General features: G+C 35.6%; 3 protein-coding genes across 3 annotated transcripts; all 3 read left to right on the top strand.

The window, feature by feature from the left end:
• The first annotated feature begins 311 nt into the window (after positions 1–311).
• LOC132639668 (uncharacterized) lies at positions 312–1,152 on the top strand. Its single transcript, XM_060356106.1, has 2 exons — positions 312–381; positions 551–1,152. Exons 1-2 carry the CDS (start codon positions 312–314, stop codon positions 1,150–1,152), a joined length of 672 nt encoding a protein of 223 aa, XP_060212089.1.
• A 2,786-nt stretch (positions 1,153–3,938) lies between these two features.
• On the top strand, positions 3,939–4,334 carry LOC132639667 (uncharacterized mitochondrial protein AtMg00810-like). The gene has a single exon (XM_060356105.1). The coding sequence runs from the start codon at positions 3,939–3,941 to the stop codon at positions 4,332–4,334; it is 396 nt and encodes a 131-aa protein (XP_060212088.1).
• A 2,502-nt stretch (positions 4,335–6,836) lies between these two features.
• LOC132641232 (uncharacterized) lies at positions 6,837–11,543 on the top strand. The gene is made up of 2 exons (XM_060358146.1): positions 6,837–8,085; positions 10,002–11,543. Exons 1-2 carry the CDS (start codon positions 7,414–7,416, stop codon positions 11,295–11,297), a joined length of 1,968 nt encoding a protein of 655 aa, XP_060214129.1. The 5' UTR covers positions 6,837–7,413; the 3' UTR covers positions 11,298–11,543.
• The last annotated feature ends 517 nt before the right edge of the window (positions 11,544–12,060 follow it).

Here is a 12,060-nt window from a genome sequence, read left to right as displayed (position 1 = left end):
CCCTCTATAACTGCTTCCTCTATTGTTATCTTCCTCTCAAGCTATCAAATCTCCATGACTGGATACCTTAGATTGGTATCAGAGCTTTACGGCTAGATCACTAATTCTGCAAATATCTAGTTAGGTTTAGATAGAAGAGGAAATAAAAAAAAAACTCAATTCGCATATGCTTTCATTTTGTTTTTCGAAACACAAAAATAGGACAAATCTAGTCTCAAATTGTGATTTGAGACGGTAAACACTATCAGAATTTTATAATTTGTAGAGTATTTTGTAGATTCAAAGCTAGTAGTAACTAAATTGAAGCAACAATGGTGTTGAACAATGATAATAGCACAAGGAACAATGCTATTAGAGCTGTTGATGCTCAGAGCACTGCAAGTAATGCAAATTAGTCTGAAGATTAGGTTCTTCAAAATCGTCCATTATACATTCATCCATCCGATACTCAAGGTTTAGTTCATATTTCTATTTAACTCCAGGGATCTGAGAATTATTCCTTATGGAGTAAATGTATGAAATTAGTCTTACGAGGTAATTTTTTTTTTAGGAATTGTGCCTGGTACTTGTAAGAAGGAAATGTATGATTTTAGTCTTCATGAATTATGGTATAGACGTGATGCTATTGCGCTAGCTTGGATTATGAACACAGTATCTAAGGATTTAGTCAGTACTGTACTCTATGCTTCTAATGCTCACAAAGTTTGGGAGGACCTTAGGGAAAGGTTTAACAAAGTGAATGCATCTAGGGATTTTTATCTTCACGAGGAAATAGCTACCTTAACTCAAGGAGTTAATTTTATATCTGTATATTTTTCAAAGTTGAAGGCACTGAGAGATGAGTCTGAAGCACTAGTGCCTCCTCCTTCTTGTGCTTGTCCTGAATCAAAACAACATGCTGAAAATTTTCACCAACAGAAACTGTGGCAATTTCTGATGGGACTAAATAAGTCATATGCTCAAGCTAGGAGCCAAATTTTGATGATTGAACCAACACCTACTATTACTCAAGCCTATGCTATGATCTTAAATGCAGAGAGTCAAAGAATGCACCAAAATGGAGCAAGTTCTAGTGGTCCCACTAGCAGTAGTGATCTAACTGCATTACTAAGCAACAAAATGCAACATAAAGGATTTAGGCCTAGAAATTAATTTGAAGGTTTTAGACCAAAAAATCAGTTTAAGCATAAGCAACAATTTGACAATAGGGGTCAATTTGACAAAAACAAACTGGACAAGTCTAATCAACAATATGATTTCTGTCATCTAAAGGTATATGTGGCAGATGACTGTTATAGACTCCATGGTTATCCACCAGACTATAAGTCCAAGAAGAAGGGTAATATGCATGACAACAATGTTTCAGCTGGTGATTTCCAGCCTACAACCGCTCAGATTTATACTCAGTCCACTAGTGTTAATCAACCAATTCAGAACTCTCCACAACTGGGTCATAACTATCCTTAGCCTATTTAACAATATTCACAAAATTATGTCACACCAACACAAACTTATCCACAAGGTTACTCTCATGGCTATAGTCTAGCTCATGGATATCCTCAAGCAGCATTCTTTCAATTGTCAACGACTCCTCCTATATTTGCACCTGATCAGTACTCTCAAATCTGTTCCATGCTAGACAAGGAAAAATGAGCAGTTCATGCTACAGGTATCATTGCTGCCTTGTTAACTAGTCTAGCTGACTATAACTGATAGTTGACATAGGTGCAACAAATCACATGGTTCATAATGAACATCTTATTGGAAGACTAAAGATCTACCTGAACTACTTAAAAGCAAAGTGAACCTACCTACTGGTGAACAAGGATCCATCAGTAAAACAAGTGACTCATCAATGTTCAAGGATAGGGTTGTGCAAGATGTCTTGTATATCCCTGAATTTAAGTACAACCTACTTTTAGTATCTAAGATCACTAAGGAACTCAAATGCTTGGCTGCATTCTATCATGATTTCTATCTATTTCAGGACTCTTCACTGGGAAGATGATAGGCATTGGCAGAGAAGATGAAGGTTTGTACATTCTAAAAGGAAAACAATATAAAGACACTGAGGTCACTCCTTCTTGTGGACAGTCAGGGAATAAAGTTGGAGCACCTACAACTTTTGTAAATAATTTTATGTTTCCAGTACCAATAATATGTTTAATCATGACTACAGGTCCTTATTTGTATCTAGCATTGTGACTTTATATCTTTGTGGCATATAAGGTTAGGTTATGCACCATTGAAAGTGTTAAAGAAAGTGTGTGGCTTGAATCATGAACTGTTAAAGGAACATGTTTGTCCTGTTTGTCCTATTGCTAAACAAACAAGATTACCGTTTCCACTAAGTACTACATGTTCTACTTCTGCTTTTGATCTTATTCATGTTGATGTGTGAGGTCCTTACAGGGTTCCTTCCCATGGTGGGAAGAAATACTTTATGATTGTTATGGATAATTACTCCAGTTTCACCTGGATTTTCTTAATGCACACTAAATCAGATGTTACTGGTTTATTTAGAGATTTTCTAATAGTGGTTAAGACTCAGTTCAGTTGTACAGTTAAGTGTCTCGGATCAAATAATGCATCCGAATTCTTTAATGTTTTTGATTTTATTGAATAGACTTCCTAATGTTTTTTTACATGGTAAGTCTCCTTTTGAGAAACTGTATTATAGAGTTCCTTCCTTGCATCACTTGAGAGTCTTTGGATGTTTAGGCTATGTCACTATAGTTAAAGGGTCTGACAAATTCAGTTATCATCGGTCCTTCTAGGCTACTCTTCCTCTCACAAAAGTTATCTCTTGTATGAGTTGAGTTCAAAATCATTTCCTTTAAGCAGAGATGTTCAGTTTAGAGAAGATGTAGTTCCTTTCCACAACCTTCATGAGCCTATCTCCCCTTTATTTCTTGTCTTGAATCATTCCTTTCATTATGATACTACTCCTGATATTGCTGCTATGACTTCATCTCCTTTGCCTCATTCCTCTCCTACTCTTAATAGTCCTCCTCTTCCATCTCCTATTATTCCAAGTCCCTTTTCTGTTTCTACTAGTGATATCTCTAGTTCTTCCATGACACTCCCTCCTTCTTCCACTCTTGCTATTATTTCTCATCTTGTTAAACCTAGAAGAACCTCCAGACCCTCTAAACCACCTGTATGGATGGGTGATTATATAGGTTCTAAAAATTCCTGCCTTTATCCTGTCTCAAATTATGTGTGCTATGATCACCTCTCTCCTCAATATCAGGCTTCCCTTTATGCTTTTAGAACCTAAGTCTTTTCCTGAAACTAGCAAGGATCATTTGTAGGTTGATGCTATGAAATCTAAGATTGCTGCTCTTGAAGACAATCACAGTTGGTCAATTGTTGATCTGCCACCTGATAAAACTCCCATTGTGTGCAAATAGGTGTTCAAGGTTAAGTACAAATCCTCAGGTGAAGTAGAGAGATATAAATCTAGATTAGTTACCAAGGGCTTCAATCAACAAAAGGGTCTAGACTACACTGAGACCTTTTCTCTTGTTGCTACAATGGTTACAGTCAGATCAGTAGTTGCTCTTGCTGCATCTGCTAAGTGGTTCATTTTCCAGATGGATGTTCACAATGCTTTTTTGCAAGTTGATCTCTTTGAAGAGGTGTACATGCAGATCCCTGATGGCTTTTCAAGGTGGGGTGAGTATTAGAAAAAAGCTTGTAGGTTGCACAAGTCCTTATATGGCTTGAAGCAAGAACATATATAGTGGAATATTAAACTTACTGAATCACTAATCAGTATGGGGTTCAGTCAGTATCACTATGACTACTCTTTGTTCACTCAGAAGGTTGGAGAAGAGTTAGTGGTAGTTCTAGTATATGTTGATAACTTATTAATTACTGGAAGCTCTCTAATTCTAATTCAACAAGTCAGGAAAGATCTTTAAGAGAAGTTCAAGATGAAAGATCTTGGTAAATTGAAGTATTTTTTGGGTATAGAATTCTCCAGGCCTGAGAAAGGGATACATATGTGTCAAAAGAAGTATGCCCTTGAGTTAGTGTTAGAACTTGGTTTATCAGGTGGTAAACCTATATACACACCTTTGGAGTTCAATCATAACCTAACATCAATTGAGTATGACAATGTAGTGAAGGAAGATGAGAAAGATAAAGGTTTTAATGACAAACAACTTGAGGATAGAAGCAGCTATCAGAGACTTGTAAGAAGATTACTGTACTTAACCATGACAAGACCAGACTTGGCTTTTGTGGTTCAAATTTTGAGCCAACATATGCATGCACCTAAGCAAAGTCACATGGATGTAGCATTGAGAGTTGCAAGGCATATCAAATGAAGTATAGATTTGGGACTGTTCATGCCTGCAGATGGAAAACTTAGTTTGACAACTTTTTGTGATTCTAATTGGGCCTCTTGTGTTGAGATTGGGAAATCTGTGATTGGTTATGTGATAAAATTAGATGGTGCACTCATTTCTTGGAAATCAAAGAAGCAAAGTACTGTTTCCAGGAGTTCAGCAAAAGCAGAATTTAGAAGTATGGCCATGACAGTTGCTGAAATAACTTGATTAGTTGGTTTGTTTAAGGAGTTGGGAGTTACTATTGAACAACCAGTTCAGCTATTCTGTGATAGTAAAGCTGCTATACAAATTGCAGTTCATCCTATATTCCATGAGAGGACTAAACATATAGAATTAATTATCACTTTGTTAGAGAAAAATTGCAAGGACTAACTTAGACAAGCCACTTTGGCACAAGAGAACAACCTGCGGGTCTTCTTACAAAGAGTTTATGCACACCAGAACATGAGTATCTAGTTGCCAAGCTGGGAATGAAAAATCTGTTTTCATCCATCAGCTTGAGGGGGAGTGAAGAAGATAGTGGTGGGATCAGTAGTGGAGTCCACTGTAACTAACTTAAAGTTATTAGTAGAGTAGTTAGTTACATAATGATGAGTTAGTTAGTTGATTAGTCAAAGTAGTCAATACTAGATATCTATATATGTAACCAATGATGTAATTACTTAGTTGAGTTGAAATGAGATATTTTCCTTTCCTTTCTCTCTCATAACCGACTCTCTCCATAATTGCTTCCTCCATTGTTATCTTCCTCTCTAGCTATCAAATCTCCATGACTGGATACGTTAACATTAATGTTCTCCACATATTGTTTTTTTCTTTTTCTTTTTTTCTTGGACGAGGGAGGTGGAGTGTCAGAAACTCAGATACAGACCTTAAGATTTCTAAAATTTTGATCCTCAGATTTGTGATATTTTTCTTTTATTAGGTAACTCGTTCCTCTAAGGATGACACATTCCACATACTGTGAGATCATGAATAAGTAGACGATTTTTTTTTAATATATATTTTTGGTTAAATCTAGATTTAACAATCTTGAATAAGTCTAGACATGACACTCCACATACGTATGAGATCATGAGTAAGTGGATATCCTTTTCTTTTCTTCTTCTTCTTTTTTCATATAGTTAATAGGAGGATGTGGCAAAAAACTGGTTGGATTCAAATTTGTAAACTTTATAAATCAATATTGAATTGTTTCGTTGAAGACGAATGAGCGAATGTCAACTTAGTTAATATCGGATCATGCAATATTGTATTAGAATTGTACACAACACTTATATAGCTATGACATGAAACAAGAAAAAAATAATCTCCTGTCCATATTATCTACTACTAGTATTTATTAAGGTTTCTGAACAAATCGTCAAGAAAATATTTAATAGTAATATCCTTATCTGTCTTGTAAAATCAAATTTAATTAACACTCAACGAATTGGAACAACAATAAATAAATAAATACATGAGTATTATTTTCCTAAAGTATTAGATATTTTGAAACAACATTTATTTGTCCAACGAATGATAATTGACAGGGAAAATGATTTATAATATAGAGAAGAACAACAAGCTGTGACTTGTTTCGATGGTGGCACTCAATTAAAGAGAATTTCTAACCACAAAAAGAAACATTACTCTCTCCATTTGACGCCCATTAAGAAAACAATAAATACAAGGTGTAGTTTACTAAGTTATCCCTATTTATTTGATGTCTTTTGAGAATTGAACACTATTAAGAAGAAGTGATTACGTGATATAAGGGTATAGTTGGAAACAATTTACTAATTTTTATGTTGAATTTTCCTAAAGCGACTGTTATTTTGGGACAATTATTATTTTTTTTGGGGCCAAAACGACACTTAATTTGAAACGGAGGGAGTAATTAGGAGGAGTTTTTGCCTGTTTTACCCTCATTTATGTCTTTAGATATCTTCATTATTGCTGCCGGTAAAATGAAAAAAACATACTTTTATCTTGAACTTCTAAAATAATGAATAATTTGAGATAATTATTTTTAAAATCAGGACAAAAATTTGAGATTGAGGGAGTAGAAAACAAACATTAAACAAATCCATTAACGTTGCACATAGCATTATCAATGCTTGTCATATTCTCTCTCACACACAATTTCCCTACGTTATAAATGATCTTATTACAATTAATTAAGTATGCATTTGACATAAGAATTATTCACTTTATTCCGGATTTTTTTTCACTTTTCAGCGTTTGGCTATAAGAATTCCGAATACAACTTCCGGAATTCCAAAAACTTATTTTTCAAAAATTTTCACTTTTTTAAAATTACATTTTACCAAAAACTACAATTTCAAAAACTATGCACAAACACAACTTCAACTCCAACTCCAAAATTCCAAAAAAAGTGTTTTTTTTTTTTTTTTTGGTTTCTATGGACAAAAGGGGCCTAAGGCTCATAATAATAACCGAAAAATAAGTGCTTTGAAATCTTCTTTGCCTTATTGTCATTCACAGACTGAATCTTTAATAAAATATTGAAACTTCATATGCCTTTCCCTTGTCCAAAATTTAATCTTTTTAATTCTTGTTTCAACCACTGACCATACAGAAGACCCCATCAAAAATCTCCTAAACATGTGGCTTTGTTCCTTTTGTTATTATCTGAACAAAAAAAGCATCAAGTTGGCACATTTTTCCTTCTCTTTTTCTGTTCCTGAGCTTTCTTTTTTCTTTAGTAGTAATTAGTTTCCCAATTTCTTGAAAATGCAAAACTTTACTAGATCCCAATAGTCATATCTTTTTGTGCATGAATATTATTCACTTAACTTTATACTTTCTGTAAGATGCCCCTTTAATCTTTTATCAACCTTTCTGTTTTGTTTTGTTATAGTTTATACAATTATCTAGAAGAAATATGACCCCAAGTGTGTGATTTGTGATGTATTGGTCTTTTTAGTGATTTTCTTGTATTTTCAAGATAGCCTGAAAATGGGTTGTGCTTAATTGTCTCAAAAATTGTTTTTTTTTGGTTTTCTTGGTTGGTTAAGAGTTGAAAGTTCAGTACTTTTTTGTTGTTGTTACAATGCCTCCAAATTATTTTCCTTTGAGATGGGAGAGTACAGGTGATCAATGGTGGTTTGCTTCACCTATTGATTGGGCTGCAGCAAATGGCCATTATGATATAGTGAGAGAGTTACTTCATTTAGACACTAATTTACTCATAAAGCTTACATCTTTACGTAGAATAAGAAGACTTGAGAGTGTTTGGGATGATGAAGAACAATTTGATGATGTTGCAAAATGTAGGTGTGAAGTTGCTAAGAAACTTTTACTTGAAGGTGAAACAAAGAAAGGTCATAATTCTTTGATTAGAGCTGGTTATGGTGGTTGGCTTCTTTATACTGCTGCTTCAGCTGGGGATGTTGAATTTGTGAAAAAATTATTGGAAAGAGACCCTTTTTTGGTGTTTGGTGAAGGAGAATATGGTGTTACTGATATGTTTTATGCAGCTGCTAGGAGTAAAAAAACTCAAGTTTTTAGGCTGTTGCTTGAGAGTAGTAAAGGGGAATTAAAAGAGGAGGTTTCTTCTACTTTTAGGTTGGAAATGATGAATAGGGCAGTTCATGCTGCTGCTAGAGGAGGAAATGTGGAGATGTTGAATGAGATACTGGGAAATTGCTCTGATGTTTTGGTTTATAGAGATGCTCAAGGATCTACTCTCTTGCATTCTGCTTCTGGTAGAGGACAGGTTGAGGTGAGTTCTACACTTTGCTTCTTTTACCTTTCTATTTTGTTTTATCTTGCTACTCCCCTGGTTCAGGCTATGTTTGGTATGAAGGAAAATGTTTCTCATGGAAAATGTTTTCTTGGAAAACAAGTGGATTTCTTTCTTAATTTTTAGTGTATGGTAAGTAAGAAAAAAATATTGTCCCAAGAGCATTTATATGTAACATAGCAACACACTAAGGGCGTGGGTATGGGGGTGGGAGGGGGGTTAAGGAGTGGCGGGGTTTGGGGTATTGGATGGGTGGAGGGGAGACAATAAACTTGGAATTTCACTTATGGAACTTGTTTTTCCTACTTCCATGAGGGAAGTCATTTTCCTCATTTTTAAGGAACTTGTTTTCCTAAACATTTTGACCAACCAAACATGAGAAAATTAGAAAACATTTTCCGAAAAATCTTTTCCTCCATACCAAACACACCCTTTAGAGAATACCTAATTTCTCTTCAATGAAAAAATTACTGACTATTGGAATGATAAAAACTGATATGAACTTAAATGGAGTGACATGGATAATGAGGATTCATATAGCTGACACCAACTTGCTTGGATTTGAGGCGTAGTCGATGTTGTTGTTCTTGGAATGAGAGTGACTCAAATAGAGCTGAATGGATGTAGACGTTTCATATAGCTGACCTTAGAGTGTCGTTCTTATTGGAAATGGAGATTGAGTCTTGCTTGCTTATTAAAATCTATTTCTTGATTTGTTATTTCTTCTTGGTTATTGTTCACCCTCCATTGTTTATGTCTTTGTATAGAAGAATCCTCTAATTCCTGTGCCCTTCTAGCTTGTACCAGTTCTAGAAGATAGCTTTATTAATTAAGTCAAGTCTTTTATAGTCAAAACTGGTTCAAATTGCACTTAGTGTAATGTTCCAACCACCACAAGCTTAATTTGGCCATTGTGATTTATCAGTTTGATGTGCAATAGATCATATTCACAGAGAAAGGAACTGTTCATTTCACAAGTTTGATGAGTAGTAGATTATTTTGTGTAATTTTCTTTGAAAACCTTTTTCTGTTGTATCCCAAGTACTGAAGAAATTAAATAGAAGAATGTGTCAGATCTAAAGCATGGAGTGTGCCTTTCAAATGAAGCTGGTTCCATGTAGCCCTTTCTTCTGATCATCTTACTATAAAATGAACACACTGTCTATAGCTATAGTTTGCTTAGTTCAATGCGTAATGTTTTAAGAAAGTAAAACTTTGAAGGAGTGAAAAAGAAACTCATCATTGGCATGTTCCAATCTTAAGGCCTCTCTAAAAATGTTTTGGATCTCAGGTAATCATTGTTCACCTTTGATTTTTCAAGCAGTTGGTATATAGTGTACAGTCTCAGCAATGTCCCATTCCGAAAATGAGTTTCGAACTGATAGTTATTTTTCCAAAAGAAGAAAATGTGATATAGTTACTTCACACATACTTTTCATCCAATAAGGTTGGACTACAAATTGCTCCTTTTCAGTTTGTCTAGAAAGATGGAACATTTTTTAAAACTTCCAATATTGTCAACCATATTTGTGCCTCTATTTGCTGCTGCTGTGATGAGCCTGCTCTGTGATTGAAACAGGGTCCTTTACATCCCCTGTCTGCACTTTCTTAAAGATAAGCAGCCAAACAAGTTTGCAAGAGTTCTTCGGTTCAAGATAATCTCTTTTTAATACTCAACACCTGTTTGGTATGACAAAGCACTTGCATTATTTATTTCGTTTAAGTTATTTTGAAGGAGTAATTGATGTTTCACTGAAATGAACTGTTCTGAACTATTAGCTGTCTAGTTTGAGCAGTGCTTTCTCGTTATGGTTAGCTTTAATTGATGATTTCTAGAACTGTCAGAGATTTGTTAATATTGATGGTTGAATTTGATTGAAGTTATATCTTTGCAGGTTGTTAAGAGTTTACTGGAAAGGTATGACCTTATCAACTCCAGAGACAACCAAGGAAACACTGCACTGCATGTCGCTGCTTATAGGGGTTACTTAGCAGTGGTGAAAGTTCTTATATCTGCCTCTCCTTCATCTACCACATTAAGAAACAATTATGGAGACACGTTCCTTCACATGGCTGTAGCTGGCTTTCGGACACCAAGTTTCCACAGGCTGGATCGACAGATGGAGTTAATGAAGCAGTTAGTGCGTGGAAAAATTATAGAGATTGAAGATATTATTAACATCAAGAACAATGATGGTCGAACTGCTCTTCACTTGGCTGTAATCGAGAACATTCAGACAGATGTAGTGGAACTCCTCATGACTGCATTTTCAATAAATTTAAATATCCGTGATGCTGGTGGAAATACCCCACTGGATCTCCTCAAGCAACGCCCACAATCTGCATCTTCTGAGATATTGATTAAGCGTCTCATTTCAGCTGGAGGAATTTCCAATTGCCAAGACCATATGACAAGAACTGTCCTAGCTTCCCACCTGAAAATGCACGGTATTGGAGGCAGTCCCGGTGCCTCTTTTAGAATTCCTGACGCTGAAATATTTTTGTATGCTGGCATTGATAATGCGTCTGATGCCAATAGTGATTCTGCAAGCACAGAAATTGCTTCATGCTGGGATGAACCAAGCCCTTGCCATTCTGCTGCGGGGTCGAACTCATCACACAAGCTGGGCTCAGTTAACAGTGCTGCCAGACGTTTGAAGTTTCTTCTACGATGGAAAAGGAAGAAAGAACCAACAGCGGAGACCAGTGGCTTTGAAGACAATATGTCTGTAGAATCTTACAGATTGTATGACCAGCCAATTCCTCTACGACAAAGATTCTCGAGGATGTCATCGCTTCCAAACAGCAAAAGAGTGCTCCCTGTCCAAAATTGTCTTCCAAGTCCATCTACCAAAAAGAAATTTGCAGCCGGGCTGATGCACGGCGTTATCCACATGACACCACAGTCGTCTTGTGGATCACCATCGAGCGCTTATTCTGAATCTTCCTGGTCATCTCCAGTGGTTGTCAACAAAGAGAAGAGGATGGATTTTGGCAATGTGAGTGGAGGATCCTCCAGCTTAAATATGTCGAGCAGTAGGGAAAAATTGAAATTGACACGTAAACATGGCTCCTTCAACATCAAGTTAATGAATCAGTACTTCTGCTTCGGCGCTCAAGGTCTCGCTGTGGAAAATTCTGTTAATTGTGCACAACAAGATCAACATCACAGGCATTCAGTGGTAGCATAAGTTCCATTGCTACATCTATACTATACTAGTAACAAGTCATTGGACATATCCATCCTGTAAATAGCTTGGGATTATGGCCTTAAGTATTACCAGCTTTTTGGCACAACATATTGAATATATGTATCTGGTGTTTGTAGTACACTTTTTTTTTTGCTGCAGTATTGGATGGTCCAATCCTTTTTGTCTTGTTGTCTTTCTGTGTTTTAGGCTTGATCTGAAATGAGAATTTAAAGCAAATATTTGTAATTCTACTCAAACAAAAGAGCAATGGAAATGAAAAAGCATGTAATTTCTTTTGAGATAACTTAACCGAAAACTAGTTTGAAAAGAATGTGAGTAGGAGTCATTCTTCTATTTCATTTCTAAATTCGTCTGTCAGTAGGAGTTTTTGATGTACTGTTTTCAATACTGGAGAGTCAAAAGCTTTCGTATAATTTTCCACTTTTGTAAATCAAAAGAATGCGGGTAAATTTTTCTCACTATCCTGGGTAGAGACGGATCCATGATTTTAACATATGTATACAATATCTAATAGAATGAAAGTTCGTTGATTTGGCTTGAACCCACTGTGAAGGGCCATATCTGCATCTGCTCTCAAAGACGATTTGGGTTAAAAAAATAAAAAGGGCAAGTTACACATTTGGCCGGTCGGTAAGAAATAATTACATTCGTTAGCTAAATATACAAAATATAAACACTATTATGTATAAATAATATACAAAAACTATACGTTTGGTAGCTATTATTTTGGTGGGCGGCTATT

This window comes from Lycium barbarum, chromosome 5, assembly GCF_019175385.1.
Source record: "Lycium barbarum isolate Lr01 chromosome 5, ASM1917538v2, whole genome shotgun sequence".
NCBI lineage: Eukaryota > Viridiplantae > Streptophyta > Magnoliopsida > Solanales > Solanaceae > Lycium > Lycium barbarum.
Note: the sequence above shows the minus strand (reverse complement) of the source record. Positions and strands in the feature narration are given on the sequence as shown.